This window comes from Marmota flaviventris, chromosome 3 (genome assembly GCF_047511675.1).
Source record: "Marmota flaviventris isolate mMarFla1 chromosome 3, mMarFla1.hap1, whole genome shotgun sequence".
Taxonomy (NCBI): domain Eukaryota; kingdom Metazoa; phylum Chordata; class Mammalia; order Rodentia; family Sciuridae; genus Marmota; species Marmota flaviventris.
Genome location: NC_092500.1, coordinates 117,043,056 through 117,067,876, shown reverse-complemented (window position 1 = coordinate 117,067,876; position 24,821 = coordinate 117,043,056). Strand labels below are relative to the sequence as shown.

Below are 24,821 nucleotides of genomic sequence, written 5' to 3'. Positions count from 1 at the left end.
CTGTGCTAGAAAAGAATATGTATGTGTGTGTGTGTGATATATATATATATATATATATATATATATATATATATATATATACATACATATACATACATACACACACACACATACATAGAGAGAGAGAGAGAGAGAGAGAGAGAGAGAGAGAGAGGTGGGGGGGGGGGCAAGAATTCCCATGTATTCATGGTCAACCTGTCAACCTTGAGGGAGTACCTTTTTTCTTTGTGGTCTTATTCTAATGGAGGGTTGGCCCATTTGGACTGGACTGCTGATGACTTTGGAGAAGTCTTCTGTGACCTTGGCTGTCCCATCCCAGAGCATATCTGTCTGCTCTAGTACTAACTGATTACTACTTTAGAACCACAGATCTGAACACACTAAAGTTGCCAGCAGATGGGTACTGCATCAACTGTCTTCCTTGTCTGTGGCAAATTCTTTGGGTCAGGGTAATGAACATTATAGAGCTGGATCTCCTTCCTCTTTTGTCACCTGGTCTTGCTATATAGAAAAATACATATGCCATTTCTAGACTGTTCTCCAGAAGATAGGCTCCCACCTTGCCTGCAAGGAAGGGTCAGGTAGCTACTTAGACCTGGGTTCAGAGTCTGTGATAAGATTTAGGACGTTTACCACTTGTATGAACTAAACCATAAGTCTGATTTTAAGACTCACCTTAAAAAAAAAAAAAAAAAGTCTCACCTAGGATGCCTGTTAAAACCAGACATTCAACCTACACTACACCAACCTACACTAGAATGAGAGGGCCTTTACATTACTTTTTTATCAAATGCCCCAGATGTTTATCATAATGGCAATTTGGAAATCTCAGAGCAGCAATTCACAGGGTGGTTACCTGATGACAGCACCCCTTGGTAACTATTTTAAAATGAAAATTCTTTGATTTTACCCTAGATCCATGGAATCAGCACTCAGTCCAGCAACCTGTGCTTTAGCAAGCGCCCTGGGTGGTTATGATGTATGGAAAGTCAACAATGCCCTAGGGCAGGGTGAGTGAGCCAAACCCAATTTCTGGCATTTAATTCCTCTTTTTAAGAAAACCAGTTCAAGAGTCCCTGGCCCTGCCCCAACTAGAGAGGGACACCTGCATTGTGAATGGACCTACAAGGTAAAAAATAGACAGTAAAGTAAATGCTGACATTGGATGTAGCAGCCAATGGGTGCCAGGCATTCTGTTGGCTTTATTTGATTTAATCTTCAAAATAAACCTATGAGGCAATGTCCTTTGCTGATGAGAAAAAATGAGGCACAGAAAGGCTAAATAACTTGCCCACAACCAGTAATTGGTAGAGCCGGGCTTCAAGTCTAGATCTGTTTATCTCTGATGTTTTCAACCATGTTCTGAAATATCAAACCATGCTGTCTCCCACAGCAGATGCCTGAGTTGAGTTCTCTGAACCTGTGAAAAGTATGTTCCTGGGTTGACTGGATAATACCTTAAAACTAAGTCATTTCTCATCATCGAATCCAACATGTCATCAAGAAGGGCTAAGAGCTGAAAGCTCACCTCACTCTGTGTTTGGTATTGTAGAGAAGATGGAAACAACACATGGCCCATTTCCTGCATATTACTGCTTTTCCCTAGAGAAGACAAAATCTATAGCTACTTTCTCTGGGCCTCTCACTGAGACAACTTTCTTCATTATGTGTGGCATCTGAAGCTGATTTATTACTATTTTAATTTTTTTCCTTTTTCTAAAAGGCCTTGCAGATGCTAGGAAAGTACTCTACTGCTGAATCACTTCTCCACTTCCCCAGCCTTTGCTTTTTTTTTTTTTTCAATTTGAGTTTAAACTAATGGGGGCATTTGTTGCACTGTAGAGATGCTGGCTGATTTTATGTCTGACCCAAGGTCTGCTTAAGGGTTCATCAATGTACTTGGATGTATGGGATCTCCCTTTCTCACTGTGATGTTGGCAACACAGGCATTGTGTGGATCTCCCTTCTGTGAGCATTGGAGGGTAGGGTATGTCTCTGGATAAGAGGCAGAGCTATGTGACAATGATGTGCAATTAGTGACAGCTTCAGAACTGCGGGTACCAAGAGAAAGGCTGCCCCTGAAATGCACAAAAAGGCTGTTTGCAGAGTCAGCCCAAGTAGTGGTTCACCCAGTTTGTCTGTAGTATGCCTGGGCGGGGGGGTGAGATATAGCTGAACACAGCTCTGCCCAATGAACACTTTCTGAGAAATATTCGGAGGTCTTAAAAAACAAAAAACAAAAAACCGCACTGCTTTCTTTAACCCCACACATCCCTTCATCACAGCTAGATAAAAAATGCCCAGTATCTGATTCGAATATTTTGAAAGGTCAACCAGAAGCCTCCACCCATCCGGGGCTGCAGCTAGGGCTCTGATCCAGAAGCCCCACAGGATAAGTCTGGCCTATAATTTTGCCCCTTATTTTTTATCTTCGTTATCTTTCAGTACCCATCCTTCTCCAGTGACACCTGAAAGAGGCAACAGATGCAGGGACTTCTTTGGGGGTTGGAGTGTGTGTCGCACCCAAAGGGATCAAACAGAATTAAACACAGGGATGGGCTAAGCATAAGACGCTTGCATGTGGTCTCTGGCATGCAAGGTTTCTGCCCTTCTCTTTACCCACAGAAGACAAAAGAACACTAGAGAAGTGAGGTGGCTTCCTTAAGGCTATGCAGTGAATTCAGGACTAATTCAACCCTAGTGCTACTTCCATGAAACTTCCTACCTTTAAACAACCATTTGAGGACAACAAAATATGACTTATCTCTTGTCTGTTACCTTTTCAATGATTAACAAAGTGCTAAAGACATGGAATATGAAGTAAATCTTACGAATGTGATCCTTATGGGCCCTGCCCTACCTAGTTATAGACACCTATACCGTGCAAAGGCCTATAAGGTACTATATTAATAATAATAGTAACTGCTGATGTTGATTTAGAAATAAGAACCTAAATGGAACACAGGGAAGCAGGGAAAACAGGAAGAGTCCTGGGCCTGAACCTAGAAAACCTAATTTGGGATCTCAGCTTTAGTCTTACCTATAAGGTGACAAAACATGCTTTTGTCTATCTCATAGGTCCCATGAGGGTGATCAAATGCACATGATCAGCATCATGCAAAATAACCCACAAGCACTTACATGTGCCAAGTATTGTTTTAAACACTTTATACCAATCTTCTCCTTTAATCCTTCTACCAATTCTGTGAAGAAGGCACTAATATTATCTTCATTTTACAGATGAAGAAACTGAAGCATATAGGGGCTATTGCCTAGGTTTCCACAGCTGGAAAGAAGAAGATTCAAGATTCCAACCCAGAGAGTCTGATTTAGACCTATGCTGCCCTCCCCAGCAAAGTGGAATATTCCTTTGGAGGTTGTGGTGAGACCACTGTTCTGGGGTAGCTGGGCAAGCCACAGGCGCAGGCTGACCTGCTGGCCACGTCCTCTTCGGTGCCCTTGTCTAGTATGCTGCTCAGGTTGTGCTCGGCTTGCGTTTCCTCAGGTACCTCCTCCAGCTCCTCTGCCCGTTTCACAGACCGGTGGTAGTTCTCCAGTTCGATTCTCTCAGGAGTGCCCCTCAGCCTCTTGGCAATGCTAGGCTCCTCCAGGCCATTTACACTGGAACCTGCAAGGCAAGCAAAGAGGCAAAGTTTTGATGACACAATACGGGTACTGAACTTAACATCTAGGTATCCAAGGCAGCCACCATGCATTTCCATGAAAGGATGGACAGCCCTCATATGACGTCAGAACATAGGGTGGGTTGAAAGCCAAGGCTGGTAAGGATGCTGACATAAAAGTGGAAGAACTGCCCTAAATGGAAGAAGCAGACTGTATATCCACATCTGCTCTGTATCACCTCAAACCTCTGGCCAGGTTGAAAAAAGAGACCAGGTAACTGGTGACAGTGACTGGGTGGGCTAAAGGAGATGTGGGCTAGACCTTTGGGTAGCTGTTCTCACTGCCAGGAGCTACATGGCTCTAAAGCAGCTTTCCTTCTAACAGCCTCAGGCCCCCACAGGGATGATCTGGGATCCAGTCAAGGTTCATGCACTGTTTAGCTGACTTCAAGGTACCTGGGCTAGCTGTTTCACAGACCTTCTCATGCTGTGAATTTGTCTGTCTCCCATGGCCTTTCATGGTAAACAATGTAGAGAGTAAGAATACCACATGGATGATGTTGTGCCCCTCTGCTGTGGTTATTCGGCCTTACCATATGGGTAAAGTGGTATTCATCATCTCTCCAACACAAAGGCACAGTTTCCTCTCTAAATATCACTCATGTATGGGGTGATATTCAGAAACTATAGGAGTACCTGCCCTAGCATTCTTCCATCTAGTGATCTGAAAGTCTGTTGATCTTTTCCTGAGTCAGTGTACTGGGGTCAAAAAAAAAGTCATTTTCATAATTCTGTCATTCCTACTGCATTGTCAGTCTTTTTTTTTTTTTTTAAGATGGACACAATAGCTTTACTTTATTTATGTGGTGCTGAGGATCGAACCCAGTGCCTCACATGTGCGAGACAAGTGCTCTACTGCTGAGCTACAACCCCAGCTCCTCCACTGTCATTCTTTAGTATATGTTTGAGTACCACTATGGACTCATGGATTTTTTTGAACTAAAATATTGAATTGACTTCTATGTCTCTTTGGTCTCCCTTAATCTAGTACATGTTCCCTTACTGCAATCATTATTCCTTTGGGGGGGGGGGCAGGGATTGAACCCAGGGATGCTTAACTACTGAGCCACCCCAGCCTTTTTTTAAATTTTGAGACAGGGTTTTGCTAAGTTGCTTAGGGCCTTACTCAGTTGATGGGGCTGACTTTGAACTTTCAATCCTCCTGCCTCAGCCTTCTGAGCTGCTGGATTATAGATGTGTACCACTGTACCTGGCCTAAGCCCTTTTTATTTTTTATTTTGAAACAGTGCCTTGCTAAGTTGCTTAGGGCTTTGCTAAATTGCTGAGGCTGGCTTTGAACTTGTGATCTTCCTACCTTAGCCTCCTGAGCTGCTGTGATTACAGACGTGCACCATTATGCCTGGCTTATTACTCCTTTTTCATATTCCTTATTGTCCCAGTTTTGGTCAGAGAAAGCTCACCATTTATTCTGAGGTGTGTTCATTGCAAAGTGATATAGCACACAGGTACATATGTAGGTACAAATTCAGGTTAGACCTCTGTTTCCATCAGCAACTGACAGATCTTGAAAAATTATTTAACTATTCAGAGCTAATGTCCTGTTTTACAAATGAGGGGAATGCCCACCTTCCAGGGTTATTATGAATAGTGAATGAACTTACAACCATATATACATGTTTGGGATGTATATTTGTGATTCTGTGCCACAGGCATATCAGTTACCTTCCTCTACTATTTAAGCCTAGTACACAGGCAATATTCAGCAAATCTGAGGTAAGCAATACATCTGATGTCTGGTAACATTTTTACCACCAATTTGTGCGCATTTTTACACAGATATGTGGAATCCATCTGTTCTGGACTATAGAGAGTCACATGACAAAGTAAAGATGGGAGGAGGTATTACCAGATATGGCATAGTAATATGCACTTGCATTTAGGATTTACTAGACCTTTAAGGAGGGATAGACATGATGTGGAGGAGAAGATGCAGGAATATAGGGGTGAGTGGGTCCTGAATAGCCTTGTGGTCTGGCCATGGCAGGTCCCTAATTTCTGTGACATTCTAAGTACTAAGGGATAATGCTGCAAGGCTGGGGATATAGCTCAGCTGTTAGAATGCTTGCCTCGCAAGCACAAAGCCCTGAGTTCAATCCCCAGCACCACAAAAAAAGAAATAATGCTGAGTTTTGGCATGTAGTGTCCAACCAACTCTGTTTTGAGTGACAGGTGATATGTCATATGAAGTCTGACTAAAGGAAAATAGTGGGAATATTGGTTTAGTAATTTTTGTATTATGACAGGTTGTACAAAAAATGTTCTGGAGGACTGACACTTGTTTTGTGTACAGTGTTTTGGACTCCTTTTGCAAATGCATTAGAAAGCATATTTTCACCAATCTGGAGAGGCACAGGATAAAGTCTTAGCACATCTTTCACCAAACAGCTTCTTTCAAGTTTACTAGAAATCTTCACTGAAAAGCAAAATTTAGGTAACTGTGTCTCAGTGAGGTCTGAACACAATCCCTGGGTTCACCTGTGTCCTGTTCACATGCCTACTTGTCCTAGTTCTCATGTCTTTGAGAATATTATTTTAAAATCTCTCATCTGTTTTTCAACACTGAGCTCAGGTCCCCAAAACATAAAACTATAATGCTGAACAAGGGCATCTAGAAGATTAGGAAGTATGTGGGCTGCAGGTAATGGCAAAATAGAGGCAGAAGGCAAGCAAATGGATGTGCCTCAACATGCTCTAAACCTGCTTGCCCAGGCCTTGGGAGGGACCAGACTCTAACTGCATAGGTTCATCATTCCCACATCAGTCTTTTTTTTTTTCATCAAAAGCCACAGTCTCTACATAATAAAGATAAGAAAGCTGAGAATTCCCTGACTGTACTACCATTTATTCTCTCCTTCCAATCATATTTAAAAAAAATATTTTTTCTAGTTGTTGATGGGCCTTTATTTTTATTTATTTATATGCAATGCTGAGAATTGAACCCAATACCTCACACATGCAAGGCAAGCACTCTCCCACTGAGCTACAACCCTAGCCCCTCAATCATATATTTTTTGCAACTGCTCTTAAATAGAAAAGGAAATAAATGTGAAATAAGCACCCAAGTTTAAGCTTTCCCAGAACTCCACAAATAAGGAATAAAATCAAGTTTTGTATTTTTTTCCAGTGGTGCTGGGGATTGAACCCAGGGTCTTGTGTATGCTGGGCAAGCACTCTACCAACTGAGCTATATCTCCAGTCTTCAGTATTTTTTTTTTTTAATGGAAAAAGAAAACCAGAATGAGAACCATCACTTCAGGAAAAACAAACAAGTAACACTTATCAAGAAAGATATTCAAGAAGGGAAGTCTATTTTCAGTGGGTAATGCATACTATTTGCCAGAAATTCTACTAGGACCTTGGGAAACACAGCAGATGAAAACACTGTTCCTAACGAGCCATAGGTTATTCCTGGGAGAGTCCTGTAGGCAGCATTTCAGCATAAAGTATCAAGTGTTATGACTGATGCATGTATGTGGTATACTATGGGAGTACACAGAAGGGCAATTTAGCACTTCCTTCCATCCTGGGTTTTGAAGGAAGGTGTTCTAGAGGAATATGTCATTAGCCAGATTTTAAAAAAATCTGTGAAAAGTAGGCATTATGATTTTGCAAAGTTGGTAAATGAAATTCAGAGACAGGTCACACAGCTCATGAGTAAAGGAACCCAGAGTCAAATCTGAGGAGGAAAGCAATAATTTGGAGACTACCATGGTCTCCCTTCACTATGACACAGAAAGAAAAAGAAGGTACGTTTCCATAAAGAGTCCTAGTCTGTGTCCCCCTTTGGGAGGCTCCACTGTCATCTGCCCCTCCCCATGATTTTTGATAAGATGAAAGCAGAACTTCATGAAGTGTCTTGGCACAGAGAATCTAGCACCTGGAACTACAGACATTCTGCCCTTCTCCTGGTGTTATTTCTTTGGAGTGTCTACAAGCTCTGCAGACAAATGGATCATCAAGCATCAGAACTTGGCAGTCCAAACCCAGAGTCTGAGGCTCAGAAGGGAAATGTTGATCTAATTCTGGGCTTGGCTACAACCAACAAAAAAGAAACCAGAAGCACTCAGAACTATTCAGATTATTCACACATCAGGGCCCTAGTGAAAGGATGTTTTGGGCCATAGAAACTTTAAGAAGTGATTCACTGGAGTTTTTGTAAAAATTAAGATGGGAAGTAGAGCTACTTCTGCTGTGCCTGTCCTACCAGGCACATCCCTGGTCACATCCATGCAGAGCTCAAGCTCACCCCAGGTTTTCAGCAACAAGGGAAAGCTTTGGCAGGGTGTCCCCTGAGGGCTGGGTTGTTTTTTCCAAGGGGAAGGTGGAACTTAGAGGATACTTGGCAAGCACTCAAAACTCACCAACTGCCAAATATGCTTAATATTCCCAGCCATAACCTCAAAGCACCATGGGAGATGTAAAAAAAAAAAAATAAATCAATGAGATCAGCATTCTTGATTCTCTGTCCTGGGCCAGAGGTTGCCACATTAGCCACGTGGTGAGGACAGACTGAGAGAGCAAAAGACATGCTAGTGGGGGATGCCTGAGAGGTGGCTGTAACAGTGTGACAAACACAACACTCCTCACAGGTCCCCCTCTGTCATCAATTAATGGAAGGGCCTAGGAGAAATGACTGCAAGAGAATAGGTTAAAAAAAAAATCACTGGTATTTGGGGCACAGTGGTACATACCTGTAGACCCAGCTACTCAAGAGGCTGAGGCAGAAGAATAACTTGAGCCCAAGAGTTTAGGAGCAGTCTAAGCAACCCAGAAAGACCCTATCTCTGAAAAAATACATGACAGAAGCTGGTGCAGAAAGTCAAAGCATAACCAGCCAGGTCAGATGAGGGCTGGCCAAGACCCACACAGCCGGTCCACTTCACGTGCCTCTCAGTGCAACAGCAACTTCTTAGGGACTTTCCAGCTAAAAGTGGGATGAAAGTTTTGAAACAATTTCCAAGGCTGGTTGTCACTAAGTTAGGGCAGGCAGATCTCAGGTCATGGGGAGGTCAATTACAGCCTCACACATACCAAAAGGAAATAGCTCCTAGGATCTGGGCCTCATCCTAAATAGGAAAAAGGCTCTGGGCCTGACCTGAGGTTCTGTTTTGGAATAGTTACTGCCTTTGTGAGCTCCATACATCATTCTGAAAGAAATATTTTTCCTAACAGGACAACCTCCTCTCAGCTGATGCATAAGAGCTGCCAGGAACCTTTAGTTGTGTCTGATTCCTGGAGAGAATGGAGGGACACTTGAGCACTGGTAGCTGCCCAGGACCTCAGCAGGCAGCTTTTCTCCTCCATCTAGCCTAAATGCTAGGGAGGGATCAGCTGCTAAGCATTCTTTAGGGCTTCAGGCAACTGTGGGAATGACATGTGAGATAGGAAACTTAGGGCTTTATCTTCCTCTACCCTCAATTCATTTCTGGCCTATTCCTTCTTTAAAAATAAATTAAAAATCTTGGGGCTGGGGTTGTGGCTCAAGTAGTAGCGTGCTCGCCTGGCATGCATGAGGCACTGAGTTCGATCCTCAGCACCACATAAAAATAAAATAAAGTTATTGTGTCTACCTAAAACTAAAAAATAGGTATTAAAAAATTAAAAATCTTTAATCAAAACATAATAGCTGTATATATCTATGGGCTACAGTATGATAATTCAATATATGTAAACAATGAAATTATTCATTAGCATTTCCATCTCTTCAAACATTCATCATTTCTGTGTACTGGGAACCTTGGACTCTTCCAATTATTTAGAATATTATATAATACACTGTTGTAGATTACAGTGGCCATAAGGTGCTGTAGAATCCTAAGCTAATTCTTACTGTCTCACTGTACTGTGGTACCTATTACCTGACTTCTCTCTCATTTCCCCTCCCCTTCCTATCTTCTAGTGACTATTTTACTCTCTTTCTCAACAAGATCAATTTTTTAGCTTGGGAAAGCTTGAATGAAATCTGAATCTGATAAGGCCTTAGGAAAGGTCTTAGATTGATTTTCACTGTATCCACTGTCAGTAGGATGGTTGCAGGGATCCACTCATCCTACCATTGATTCAACAAACTGAATTCCTCTTTCCAGACAGGCAGTGTACCCAGGTGTTCAGGCACACCAGTGACAGACAAGACTTTTATATTGCCTGATTCACTCCCCTCAGAAACATTCACAAAATTGCCTGAGCAATTAGGGTTGCTTTCCTCACCCTGAGCACTAAGCAACGCAAGGATACAAAGGTGGGGTCTAGGCCTCAATTTTGCTTTCTCTCTGAATTGGAAATGATACCATTTCTACATTCTCCTGTGTTTCCTCATATACTGAGACTGATGGATGAAACCATTTGAAGTGTGGCCAGGCTAGGACAGGATCACTATGTGGTCCAGAGACATTTTCCTACTAAGGATCAAACCTGGCTCCTGGGCTCTGTTTCCTTTTGGAATGTGGTAAGATTTGAGCTGGGTTGGTCACAATATAGTGAAAAACCAACTTGGAAATCAGTTCACTCCCCTATTGTGCTTTAGGCTAAAGTTCCCATATTTCTACGTTTAGCTGTCTGAAAAGTGTGCAGGGTAAACACTATTCAACTTAGGGGCCATCTTGACATACAAACCTAAAATAATGGAACAGGTCATTATGCCTTAGGAACTTCATCACTTTGAGTCAAGCTGGACAGTATTACCTGGTATCTGTGGGAGGAGGGCTTTAGTATGATTTTTAGCAAGAGGTAATCACTCCCAGCTTAGAACCCAACCCAGCAGGGAAAGATTTGCTGGGAATAGTTAAAAGGCCCTGCAAAGACAGGTGCAGTGGCACATGCCTATTCCTTCTTTTAAAAAAATTTAAAGAAGCCTCCCATTTATTTGGGAGGCTGCACGAGGAGGATTAAAACCTCAAGGTCAGGCTCTGCAATTTAGTGAGACCTTGTCTAAAAATAAAAAATATAAAGGGCTAGGGGTGTACGCAGTGGAAAAGCATCCTGGGGTCAATCCCCAGTACCACCACAAAAAAGAAAGAAAGAAAAGGCCCTGGGAACCTTTTTCTTTTTGCTTCTTATAGGATAGTTGGCATGACCAATTCGGCATTTCTCTTTTGCCCCAGGCTATTTGCCTCAGAAGACTCTGCTAGACTGGGTTCATATATATATATATTTTTTTCATTCTAAGAGGGCACCAAACACTTTCCAAGTACTAAAGCTGCATGTGGAACAGAAGTTTTCAAGACACTGCCATGGCAAGGTGGTTTTTGCACATCTTTCCTCCAATAGACTTCTGAGGCTTCATATTGGTAGGGAGTCTCTGTTCACAGACTATTTTCAAGATCATGTGACTAAGTTTTTATTGTGAAGGGGGCAAAGAAGTAAGCACCCTTTATTGAGCAACTACCTGTGTCAAGCACCATGATAGGTATGCTACCTATAATGGACACTTAATTGTCACAACTTTCCTATAAATTACTATTATTACTTTACAGGTTGAGTATCCCTTATACAGATTTTTGGGACCAGAGTATTTTGGATTTAGGATTTTTTTTTTATTTTGGAAAATTTGCATATATATAATGCCATATCTTGGGGATGAGACAGACACAAGTATAAACATAAAGTTCACTTATGCTTTATATATATCTTCTGTTCATAACTTGAAGGTAATTTAATGCAATATTTTTTATAATTTTATACACAAAGGTGCTCAAAAAGCTTCAGATATCAGATCATTTTAGATATTGGATTTTGGATTAGAGATATTCCAACTACATAATATTGAGGGTTCTGAGTGATGTTAAGTAACAGGTTGAAAGGCTCAAACAGGCAGAGCCAAGAAAACTAAACCCTAAGTCAGTATTCTTTCCACTCAACCATGGGAGGATGGAATTATTACTTTTTAAAAAATTGTTGCTGGTAAAGGAACCCAGGGCCTCAGGCATGCTGGGCAAGTACTCTATCACTGAAATGCACCCCTACCCCAGGATGTTATTTATTTATTTTTTGTAGTTGTAGTTGGACAGAATTTTATTTGTAGTTGTAGATGGACATTATTTTATTTGTTTATTTTTATGTGATGCTAAGGATTGAACCTAGTACCTCACACGTGCTAGGCAAGTGCTCTGCCACTGAGCTATAGCCCCAGCCCCCCAAGATGTTATTTTTAACTGCTCCTGTTAATTGGCAGCCAGCCCAAGGAACCTGTCTGGATCCTGGGTGGCTGGATTTGGCTGACTGCCTGTGTAGAAAATAGGCAGTTGAGGGAAAAAGGAAAAAATGAATTTTATGCAATTGGATCAAACAGAGGAGAAACAGCTAGACTGTTTCTCAGCTGATCCCAGTAGAAATTCTTACAATATAAAGAAACAAAAGTCAGGCGTGTATGTTTAGCTAGGCTATGCATAACCAGAGAACAGGTCAGTGGAACTTGGCTGGGAAAAGGTATAGCTTTTATTCTCAGTATGAAGAAATTCAGGAGCTCTCTGTTTCACCCCTACACATGAAACATTTTTCATTTGGAGTAATTTTTTATGTGGGGATCACTGAGAAAAGTAGGTCTCATTGACTCAAGGGAAGCTAAGTTGCTTTGGAAATATTTAATTACCAGAGAAGTTGTGAAATTCTGAGTTAAATGGAGGAGAAAATCCATTAGGGAGTAAATCAGTACTGTACCAGGAAAAACCACCCAGATGGGAATGGGGACATTGTAGTCTGGAATGCTACTTCTCAAGAATGTTGAAGGCACAGCTCCTCCCCTACTCTGGGCTGCAGATGGAGGGCCAAGCAGTCTGCAGTGCTTGGCTCTCAACCTGCATGATCTCATGAGACTTCTGCTTTTAAGTTCTATTTTTTTTGAATTGGGAATTAAACCAAGGGACACTCAACCACTAAGCCACATCTCCAGCCCTATTTTGTATTTTATTTAGAGACAGGGTCTCAATGAATTGCTTAGCACCTCAATTTTACTGAGGCTGGCTTTGAACTTGCAATTCTCCTGCCTCAGCCTCCTGAGCTGCTGGGATTACAGGTGTACACCACCATGTCCAGTTTAAATTCATTTCTTTTTTATTGTTAGATTTTTTTTTTTTTGTTATTATTACAGTATTTCCTTAAGGTGTCCTTTTGGAAAACATTACTGTATCTGGTCAAGGCAAAGAAGAATTTCTTTTAAGGTGTAAGTGTACTTCTAAAGCACTGGTTTTTGGTTTTGTTTTTTCTTTAATCCCATGGAATGCTGCACTGTAGTTAAGATTTTACTTTTCCTGCCTGGCTGCCCACTTTCATGGAGCTGAGGTGAGATCTCAAAAAGGGTAACTGCGATGCAATGAGGTTTGAACTGTTTTAACTCATTAGCTCACAGATGTGCCTTGCAAACCAGGAGGTTTTATATAGTTAAACATGAACAATGTACAAAATAAGCAGTTGTAGGGTCAGCCTTTAAAACCTTAAGTGGCAGGAAAAAAGAGATGGCTCAACAGGGCACACTAAAACCAAGAGGTCTGAATGGACCTCAAAACCAGAGGCTCTGTTATAAAAGGGAATTAGTCACTTTGTGCTCCTGGTTCCTAGTAGGATATCAGGATAGGTATTTAATAAAATGTTTTGAAAAAGTGATCAGGATAAGACTTCTAATCCTATGTCTAAGCTAGGGAATTACTTCATTATAATTTTTAAAAACTAGGTGAACATATTCTGGCTTCAGTTTCCTCATCTTAACACAGAACTTTTAAGGCCATCATGTCTCTCAAGTAGATAGCTCAGTGCAGTACATGACAGCAGAAACATATAGGAAATACCAGGCCCATGGAAAGAGCAAGTCTACTAAGATAGTAATAATCTCTTAGTACCAAGGGAAGAGAAATTCTAATGAAGACACCAATGGCTCAGGAGACCCTCAGCATTAAGGTCCTTAAATAAACTGAGATCCTAAAGTAATTATTTCACTTCACCAAAAAGAAAAGTTCAGAGAGCAGTTTGTAAACTGGAAGACTAGACCCAATAATGACAAGAGGAGGAGATAGGTGGGAGGGCAGAAGACCATGAACAAGTTTAAGAGCAAGTTCCCAGCTGATGTGCTTTTTCCAAGATGCTGACTTTATTTCATTTTTTGCAGCACCGGGGAGCTATACCTCCATTTAAACATACCGGGTTTAAATTCCAGGCCCCCCAATCTCCTAGAGCAAAGGGCTTATGGCACTACCAGTTCAGATCATGTCCAAACATGGCTCCACAGTAGCCCACATGTGGCCAGCTAAACAGACCCAGAGAAGGCCTGGTCTTTGATCCATGAAAATGATCTTCAATATCTTGGGATCAATGGGGACAAATCCATATCCCAATAAAAGGCTCTCTGATGCCTTTCTTTTTCCTTTTAAAGATAAACAACAACAACAACAACTCATACATAACATTCCATTGGTTGGCTAGATACATTTTTGGAAAGGAAATAAAATCATCTCCAGTAATGCCCACAACTACCATCTGATACCCATGTCTATCAGACTTCTGTTTTTATCTGTTATAAGAGACTGGCCTGGAAGAGAACTTTTAGTCTTTAGAGACAGAGAGGTTCTGAACAAGAAGATAACTAAGAACACAGGCTGATGGACCAAGAGAACTATTTGTTAGTCTTTAGAGACAGAGAGGTTCTGAACAAGAAGACAACTAAGAACACAGGCTGATGGGCTTGAGAGGATCCTTTCCCAAGCACTTGCGTGATTTACCAATGCTTCAAAAGAGCTGACATGTAACATGGATCAACTCCCCTTGGCCAACTCTGCTGTAAACTAGAGAGAGTCCAACATTCCTTAACTGATCTGTCTCCCCAAATTTTTGTTGGTTAGGAATAAAGCCCCCTGGGCCATACTGCCTAATCGCCACAGAATGCACAGACCTGTGAGGGAGACCATCAGCCAGGCAGTAGAAACAAGCCTAATTCACTCTCTCAATCCAAGTATTTCACCATTTTCCAGAATATTTATCAATAATAATCTATTTGATATTCCTGTCATGCTTCTAAATAAACAATTTGCATAAATTTTAGTTTAACTTGCTCTTTACAACAACCTTACCAAGTAAAGAGGGAGAGTGACAATTCTTCCTCATTTTATAGCTTTATAAGTAGGGAAACTGAGGCTCAAAAGGTTATGATTGAAGATGGCAAGGATAATAGGCAGCAGAACTGAAGCTCAAATTAATATTTTCTGTTTTCAAGATCTATGCTTCTTCCATTTGGATCCAGCTCAATTCTCTGAGGCTGTGGATACTACTGAAGGACTGAGCATATCTTAGAAGTGCAGGAACAATCTACTGGGGTACAGGAAGATAACACTGGGAATTCTATTCCTATTTTTAAACCCTGCCTTCTAAAGTGTTTTGTTTATATGTGTCCTATAGCATGCACAATATTTTTATAGGGGCACCTACCTGTGAGTAGGCATGTGTGCAGTGGAAAGTATATGCTCACAATAAGACTGCAACATCATTTTTTAATCTGCTTTTATTATTCTCTCTCTCTTTCCTGATTCCCTACTAATAATTGAAGCGAACTGCATGTCAATGTCATGTCTTTTCTTTTTTTGACTTTTGTTTAGATTGGTGGTTCTCAACTGGGTGATTTTTCCCTCAGAGGTCATTTGGCAACTTCTGGACACATTTTAATTATTACTTAGGGAGGGGGATGTTACTGACCTGATGCCAGGAATACTACCAATATCCCATAATGTTCAGGACAGTCCTCTGTAACAAAGACCTATCCAGCTCAAAATGTCAACAGTGTTGAGCTTGAGAAACTCTGGAGTAGAAAGTGTTATCAAATTATTTCTAATCTTCTAGAAAACAGGCCAACCAACTCATCAAATTCTCTGATTTTAACTTGATTAGACTAGGGTACATTAAGAACAGAGACCAGTGAACTTGTGAATCCTCATCTTTGTTGTCAACATGAGATATCCTGACCAATGGAAGGGCAAGTTATCAAGGACTGCCAGGCTGAGCCAATAGCTTGGCATGTTGTCCAGAGAGGAAACCCAGAGATGTTGAGATGTTGAGGGTTTGACTAGTTCCAGTGCCACTCATTGAGCACATGTATATTAGTAGATGTGTGACACATTTGGACTTCTCACCACCTATGACACAACCCAGTTACAAAAGGTGACTCTTCAAACCTTGCAATGTCACACAAAGCAACCTACACATGCCTCTACCACTCTGTCCAGGTTTTTTTTGTGTGTCAGAGGCCCAAGTAGGAATTAATGAAGACCAAACAATGAATCTAATCAATTGTTTTCCTTCCTTCCTTCCTTCCTTGAATGTGACCAATTCTTCTTCTTCTCTCCCCTCTTTTTTTTTTTTTTTTGACTTCTAGGAATTAATCCCAGTGCCTTGCTTATGCTAAGCAAGTGCTCTAACACTGAGCTCCATCCTAGCACTTTATTTTATTTTGAAACAGGGTCTCACTAGGCTGCCCAGGCTGGCTTTAAACTTGTTTGTCTTGCCTCAGCCTCCCAAGTAGTTGAGATTCCAGGTGTGTGCCATTATGTTAGGCAAGTGTTCTACTTTCATTTTTTTTTTCTACTGACTGAAAGACTATTGCTAGAAGCTTAGTAACAGATAGGACAGCTCCACAACATTATAGCAGGTACTCTTACTACACCCAGGAAGAAAACTGCACTTGTGAACATGCATGGGAAAAACACACCTTCCTTTTAGTATTCTCAACTCTCCCATTTTCCAAAAATGAACTATGAACTCTGAGGGCTACCCAGTGATGCTGTGATGGCATGCTTTTCTTTCTTTTCTTTTCTTTTTTTTGTACTAGGGATTGAACCCAGGGGTGTTTATTGCTGAGCTATAATCCTAGTCCTTTTTATTTTTAGACAAGGGCTTGTAAGTTGTTGAGGCTGGTCTTGAACTTGTCAACTTCCTGATTTGGCCTCCTGAGTCACTGGGATTACAGTCATGTATCAACAAGCCCAGCTGAACGGCATGCCTTTCCAAGGTGAAGGCAAGACTTCTGCACATGCTCTGAAGACTTCCTCAAAGTATTCTGTGCCCGACCAAATTTCACCCGAAAAGGTAAAACCAAAGCTTTTCATCTGGAATGATAATATACATCTAGCCCCAAGACTTAAAAATCAATCATTTTAAGTGTGAACAAAGACTAAAATGACTAAAACTGAATGAAGAAGAATTTCTAGGGGCTGAGGATATAGTTCAGTATTAGAGTGTGTGCTTAGCATGCATAGGCCTAGGTTCAAACCCCCACCCCCATACATATCAGAATTGCCATATTTTTCTTCTGCCATAGGTGATTGGATTCCAACTGTCAGTACAAAAGAAATATAAAGTCGCCTTTCTCTTTCCCTATGCCCAAACTCCACACAGAGTTGGTGCAGACATAATTTCTTATGAGGACGGAGAGTGGAAGTGGTAAAGGTAAGAGAATGGATGTGTCAGCTCAACCACCAGTGGAGCCTTTTAATAAAAGTGGGCTGGGGGTAGAGCACTTGACTAGCATGCACCAGGCCCTGGGTTTGATCCCTAGTACCACACACACACACTCTCACAAAAGTGTAGTAAAATGAGATGATGGAGAATAAAGGAGTTAAAGCCAACAGATTTATAACTTAGAAGCAGTTATATTGGGGCCCAGAAAATAATCAATATACCTCCATCTTTCAGATTGTTGGTAGGGTAGGTTTTTAGGCTTGATTTTATTTGATTTGACCAAGGAGGGTTAATGTAGAAAAAAAGAGAGTCAATTTCTTATTATTTATAAGTAATTCACATGGTTATTATTCTTTTCAATTTCATGATTTCTCTTCTACATATCCATGATGAAAGCCTTTGCTCTTTCTTTAATAATTTTAGTTGTAGATGGACATATACATTCATTTTTTTTTATTTAGTTTTTTTAATGCAGTGCTGGGAATTGAACCCAGTGCCTCCTGCATGCTCTACCACTGAGCCACAACCCCAGCAGCCTTTGCTCTTTCATATCCTGTGTTTCCAGGTTATGTTACCAATCTTGGGGACCAGTGCCTAAGAAATTGGGAGATACAGTTTTTCCCAGGAATAATTAAATGAATACTTATTGATTTATACAGGGCATCCAGGCATATTTAAGAAAACTTTAATGTGGAGCCAAACACAGAGTGCTTTTCCTCTCACTAAATTCCATCACATTGAAGTGACAGAGAATGCATGGAAGCTGTATGGCATAGTGAGTACAGCAATGTCTTCCGCACAGACTCATTCTGACTCTATTCATGAGTTACATAGCCTTGATCATGAACTTTTGTGTGCCTGTTTCCCTATCTCCAAAGGAGTATCTCCCTTACAGGCTGTTGTGTTAAATGAGAAGTATACATAAAGCATCCAGACAGTGCCTGGCACACAGAAAGTGCTACATGTTAGTTATGCTACTGCTGTGGCTGTTGCTGTCATTATTGTTATATGTCTTCCTACATGTTTTCTGTGAGTTAGCATGTTAAGAAGTACTATGGTCTACTAACCAGCATTAACCACATGGAGTGGGGAACAATAGAGGTCAGTATACTTCAAGTTTTATTGTTATTTGAAATTTTTAAGTACTGGGGATTGAAACCAGGGGTACTCTACCACTGAATTATACTTTTAGTCCTTTAAAAAATTTTTTTAAATTGGGGATTGAACCCAAGGTGCTTTACCACTGAGCTACAACCCCAGACCTTCTTAAGAAATTAAAATTTTAAGATAGGGTCTCATTAAGTTACTAAGGCTGGTCTTGAACTGTGCTCCCCTCCTGCCTTAGCCTCCCAAGTCATTGAGATTACAGGCATGTGTCACCATGCTGGATTTTTACATAAAAAAAAAAGACAAAAACGTTTTTTAGACAGGGCCTTAAAGTTGCCCAGGCTGACCTCAAACTTGTAATCTCCTGCTTCAGGTTCCCAAATTGCTGGGATGATAGATGTACACTACTGGGTTCAGTCTACTCTACAGAGGACAATATTTCAGCAGAAAACTGGGCTGGTTCTCTCAGTTGCAAATATAGATAGCTCCTTGCTATGGTATTTTCAGAAGAATGGAGAATGAAAGTTAATTCTTGACAATAGAACAAAACGAGTGTCTTTAGCTCTTGCTTCTGGGAACCCATGAATTATTCTTCACTCAGGGTATCCAGTGCTACCTGTTTCCATAGATTTCAAGGATGTCAGCCAGAACTTCCCTGGAGCCTCTTTTCTTCCTTCCTGTACCCAACATTACTGTGTCCCTGCCAGTGCCAATTTCTTAAGAAAGGTGGACCCAAACAAGAAGAAGTCATATAATCAGGTTTAGAGTCATTCACATCAGACTAAATTCTAGGAGAGAATATTTGCTTTTAAAAGCACCTGCAGGAGGACTGGGATTGTGGCTCAGTGGTACAGCACTTGCTTAGCACGTGTGAGGCACTGGGTTCAATCCTGAGCACCACAAAAAAATAAATAAATAAAATAAAGATATTGGTTCATCTACAAAAAAAAAAAAAAAAAGCACCTGCAGTTCTGGTGTTCAGTTGATAAAATTGTGAGTAAAAAAAGCTGATCTCTCCCCAAACTGGTCTTCCTAGATTCTGACTTGGCTCCAGAAAACAGAGAAATAAGAATAAAGAAGTTGTTATGATCCTGTTAAAATCAGAGCCAGCTACTCCTTGGTTATCAAGGCTTGAGCTCAGTCCATGAAACTATGATGGTTTAGTAACAAACCCTTTCTCTAAGGTTTCAGTTAAGAGTCTTTCTAATCACAATGTTTATTTTCAAGTTTGAATTCTGAGCAGGGACCCAATGCCAATAGAATTCCTCTCTCTGGAATTCACTTCCACAGTTTTCCTGGCTTTCTTACTCTTAAAAGAACATGAGAACAGAATGAAAACACACTTAGGCCTTTGCCAGTAAAACAGCCCTGCTTTTACCAAGAGTTTACTGGAGAAAACCAAGACCTACTAAAGCCGTGGGTTCTTCTGGTGCCCTTAGGTCCTGACCTGGTCATCAGTATTGGTCATCAGTCATTACTTTTATATTAAGTAGGACTTGTTACCAAAATAACTCCCTCCTGCTCACTCATTATGACTGATCTACTTGTTGGCATTTGCTAAATGTTTGGCTACACAGGAGTTGCAAGGTGAGGCCAGGTTTTGAAGGCTCAATGAGGTTTTAGATTTTTGTGAAAAGGGACTGGAACTCAGGAGGATTCTACTTGAAATCTCTGTCTGCCTGTTATGTCTAAGAGAATCCTGATAGAATAGTAGTACCAGGACACAAGATGCAGGGATAATCCAAACCTAGAAGATGATAGCTGGTATCAGAACCTCAGAGAAGCACTGGGTATGAGGGTCTGAGTTCCTCTAGTGATAGAGGTGACTTATTATAAATAATTACTAAAGATCAACAATTCTAGTAAGGACCTAAAAGAAATCAGGCTTCAATTCCTATGAAATAGTAATGGTAAAGTAGGAATAATTCTGGTATTTTATAAGAATAAGGAAATTAGTTGCTTAATAGTTATGCTTGGGACAGTTTCATGTGATTAACGTACAATCATAATGAGCTGAAAAAGTAAAGGAAAAAAAAATAGAGAGATAAAGAAAACATAAGAGGCCAAGAAAAATTCCTATTCCACTTTAAGAAGGCCCCAAAAGAGTCTGTAGCAAGGCAAAGCTGGGGCTTTTCTTCCCTTTCTGCTGAGGAGTTTTCAAAAACTGTCCCTTTAATATCAATCAGGGGTCTCTGTGAGGCATGTGAAACTTCTTCATATTTGGGTAACATTCTGTGTATACCCATGCATACATCTCAATGTTTGGAGGAAAAGGCCACCAACAGCAAGGCTATTGTAGTCAGCCTGACTTAGGGTTTAAATATTGGTAGTGACTCAACCTTTTGCCTATTGTCCTTGGAGACCCATTGAAGAACCTAAAACACATCCAGAAAATGTTTATAAACTGTGTGAATAGAGCCATGTGGAAGTTGGCTCACAGGAAGTAAAAGGGAGACAGTGTTCACGTGGCTGATAAAACCTGGAAGTAATTGAATAGGAGTCCCATATGCCTGGAGGCCCCTTTCTCTTCCCAGGCATAGGGAAGGTGATTTCAGCACAAGCCTACTCCCTCCAGAATGAAAGCAATAAATAAACAAGGAGCCATTGTGAAGAAAGAGGCACTGGCAGTCAACACACACATTGAATGCCATGGGTGGTGAAGAAGGCACACAGCAGTCCCATGATCTCACTCAGGTGAGAGTGCCAGCAGCCCTCCCTCCTGCTCACTCATTATGACTGATCTACTTGTTGGCACTTGCTGGATGTTTGGCTGCATAGGAGTTGCAAGATGAGGCCAGGTTTTGGAGGCTCAATGAGGTTTTAGAGCTTTGTGAAAGGAGGATTCTTCTTGAAATCTTTGCCTGCCTGTTATGGCTAAGACAGCCCCCATCTGGATCTTTCTCTTCCATTTGTACCTCAGGAGGGACACTTGTGGGACTTGGGTCCTACATAGCATCATCTTGCCCTATATATCAGTGTGAAAATAGAGTGGCCCATTTTCATGGCCTGTTCTCCTTTTGTGTCTGCATCACAGTGTTCCACTTAGGGAATGTCTTAATTAGGGAAACTGCCAGGGAACTTATGAGAAAATAGAGAATGAATTTCAAGAAGTTTCAGAAAAAAACAGTTCCACAGGGAATTTTTCCACATTCTTCACAATGCTTGGCACAGAACTGCATCAGATGTTACATCCTTCAGTACATCATCCTAATGATGGTGGGTGGCCCTCCCCTTATGACTGGGAGATGGGAAGGGGATAGGAGAAAAGGTTTAAAATTTGGAAATCATAGAATCATAGACACTTCCACATTCATCCTTATCACTGCCTCTTTTTTTAAAAAGTTTTTTTTTTTAGTTGTAGATACAATAGCTTTATTTATTTATTTTTATGTGGTGCCGAGGATCAAACCCAGTGCCTCACACGTGCTAGGTAAGTGCTCTACCACTGAGCTACAGTCCCAGCCGTATCATTGCCTCTTGGTCGATTTGTTAATTGTCGTTTATTGCATCCCCCACATCCCAATTCTTCCTCTCCCTTTTGCAGATACCATGGCACTATTTCAGAGAAAGGAGAGCAAGACTAAGCATTTGGGATGGTTACAGAAATAAGCAGCCAAGAGAGGCCATTTAAGCAATGCTAGGATAAATTCTGACCAAATGCTCTTAGGATTAGAATGAAGCCAATGACAGTATTGTGGTAGGCCCTTGCTGGTAGGAAGCATGGTTATCTAGAATACCTAGGAAGGCCAAGAACATGGCTGTTCTACTCTGTGGGGAAACCTGATGCTCCTCAAGGTTCCTGCAGGGCTGCTCCAGGGTGGAGAGAAGACAGTAAGGCCTTTTAAATACCAAAACACTCAAACTTCCCAGGGCCCAGCAGGAACAGGTTTGGTGCTAAAGGCTTCATCCACTAAGGTGCCCTTTTTTGGTCCAATTTGGCACTGCAGCTGGGCCTGTGCCCATGTGATTGGCATGCCAATGTGACGAAGCAGCCTTGACTGCTAAGGTCAGCAGAAGGGGACAGTCTGTTTCTTCTCTTTCCAGGCTTAAGAGGAACCAAACAGAACTGGATATTCTAACAGCAATCAGGTCTGAGCAGATAGTGTGTGAGAGATGACAGTTGGCAGGAAATAGCAGGAACTTTCAGCATCACTAGGAGCATAGTCGCTACACTTGAGGATACCCCTAGTGAGAGCCTCAAGGTGGAGGGAGATATCTAACTGGTCCTGGTTCCCCTCAGGGGCCTGCTACAGTTAGAAACAGAGGAGGAATGCCATGGTGGATGCAGGCTTTGTGTGGGAGTTCTAGCCCTCCATTTGCTTGGCCCACGGGTTCCTCATGCTGGCTGGCTGAATAGGGGACATGTGGGCCCAGGTGACACTTTTCTTGTACTTGTTTACTCATATTTGCTGCAAAGCAAAACATCTTGTACCATGCCAGCCTCCTGAGCAGAGACAGCCCTTTGGTTAGTGGTTCATATGTTAGACAACACAGGCCCCCTGCACTCTCACTGACCCAGACAGAAGCCAGAGTCCTTTGCACAGTAGCTTTTGAGCTCATTCTGGAGACCTGCCTGAACATCACCCATCCCCACCCTCCAATCAGGAAAAAGGGAAGGAAAAGAAAAACTCAGAAACCCGAAGATTGTTTGGAATTTATTCTCTTAAATAAGAACGTAACATTTGTTTTTTTAAAAAAAACTTAAAAGCACAACACCTTGATTTCACAGTAACGGCAAAAGCAAAGTTACACAATTAAATTAAAAACTCACAAAGAAACACACCAAAAACTCACAACAGCACAGATTAAAAACAAGGGCAAAAATAAAGGGTTTAGGGAAAGTCAGAGTGGACAGGTGACATGTTCCTTGGCACAGCTAACTCTCCCTTGCTCTGGCTTCTTTGTACCACTGCCAAAGGAATTCTGCTTGCTGTCTCTACCCCAAGTGAATGGGGGAGGGGAAGTAAACCCCTTAACTCATTGGCCAGCCCTGCAAGGACCTGGGGGCCTCTTTTAGGAGTACCTAAGAATGTTCCACTGTTTTGCAGGAAGCAGCCAGACACACAGCAAACTCCAAAAGGCAGTAGAAAGTGGAAATAACTAACCTAGTTAAAACAGAGGGAAAGTAAAACAGAGGGAAGGTGGGGCATTTGGTTCTTTGTTGTTCCTGAAACAATTATATGAGATGTGTGTGTGTGTGTGTAATGCTGCTCATTTTTTGAGGTACCCAGTTTCCCAAATCTCCACTTCCATATGGTATGCTGTTTTTGGTCTGCTGTGGTTCCTCAAAATCCTAACCAGAGGCAACGTTCCCAGTGTAAAAGCTCCCTTTCCAGAACCAAGGAACGAAAAGCTTTAGGAATAGCTTCATTATCACTATTATTATTTAGGGCACAATATATAAATAAATATTTATCCACATATATGAAATGGAACCTTACATATATGTATATATATATGTATGTAGATATGTATGTGTGTATGTATGTGTATATGTATGTATGTATGTATATATATATATATATATATATATATATATCATTCATAAATTACTATCAACTCAACTATGACTCTTGGGATAGGATTAAGGAAGAAGGCTAGATTACAGAATTCTTTCTACTTGGTTTTCCAAAAATGCCTAAGGGAAGAGGACTTGGTAAACAGTAAGAAGATTTCCTAACTTCCCTCTGCCAGGCAGGAAACCCAGAACTGAATGAATTCCTTGTACTGCTTGGCTATTCTGGCTGGTGTGGGCAATGCCTGCAATTCTTAATGGCCCATCTGGATCTAAACTATGGAACCCAAAGGTTACCACACGAGAGGTGTCTGGGGACAGGGAGCAGGAGACTGCCAATTGTAACCTTGCAACTTCTTTTATTAAAAAAATCTTCACAAATCGACAGACAACTGGCATGCTTCTCGCACCTGTTCTCTGCTGTCTGCACTGCATATGTTCTCAGATGATTAATTCTGGGAGAAAAGTTCATTTCTTTTCTTCCTTTGTTACTACACAATCCTAGCTTCATTTTTGGTTATTCATGATAGAAGGTAAAAAGGGAATTCCTCTAGATAAAAAGATTCCCAAACAACTGCAACTGAGGGTCTCACGTCCTAGGGGAAAGGAATCCTTAGAGGTTTTTCTTTCTTTGCCTGCTGTTGTCCAAATTTTTCTAAAGACGGGGCAGGTACTATGAGGCCAGAGTAAGAAAATCTGTGCCAGGTCCACTATCTGTAGCAGTAAGTCTAAGAAGCTTGGAAAAGTAGCATTTATAGGTTTGAAAACAGAACTAGAATTTCTATATTAAAACACATGACAAACAAAAATACTGTAAACGATGTCCCCAACACACTAAATTATACTAGCAGTTACATATTAGTGTACCAGAGAAAGACAGCACTTAAAAACCACCCCTGTAGTGCATTCTTTTAACTGGTGGGTTATATTGCATTTTGTTTTATTCTGTTTTTTTTTTTGTTTGTTTGTTTTTTGGCAACAGCAGTTATTTTGGCACAAGGGGAAAGAACACAAGTGAGAAGACAGAAATGCCACAATAGAGAGGAGGCACAAAGCAAAAGCGT

At 41.2% G+C, this 24,821-nt stretch overlaps 1 protein-coding gene across 10 annotated transcripts in view; it reads right to left on the bottom strand.

Moving 5' to 3' along the window:
* The window catches only part of Mical3 (microtubule associated monooxygenase, calponin and LIM domain containing 3), a 203,541-nt gene that overhangs the window by 50,128 nt on the left and 128,592 nt on the right, over positions 1-24,821 (bottom strand). For 9 of the 10 annotated variants that reach the window (XM_071610264.1, XM_071610263.1, XM_071610266.1 and 6 more), the window contains one exon: positions 3,433-3,628. In XM_071610264.1, coding sequence (XP_071466365.1) covers positions 3,433-3,628 — 196 coding nt within the window. Of the gene's footprint in view, positions 1-3,432; positions 3,629-24,821 lie in introns of those variants that run through there. The other variant, XM_071610270.1, reaches the window with a different exon arrangement.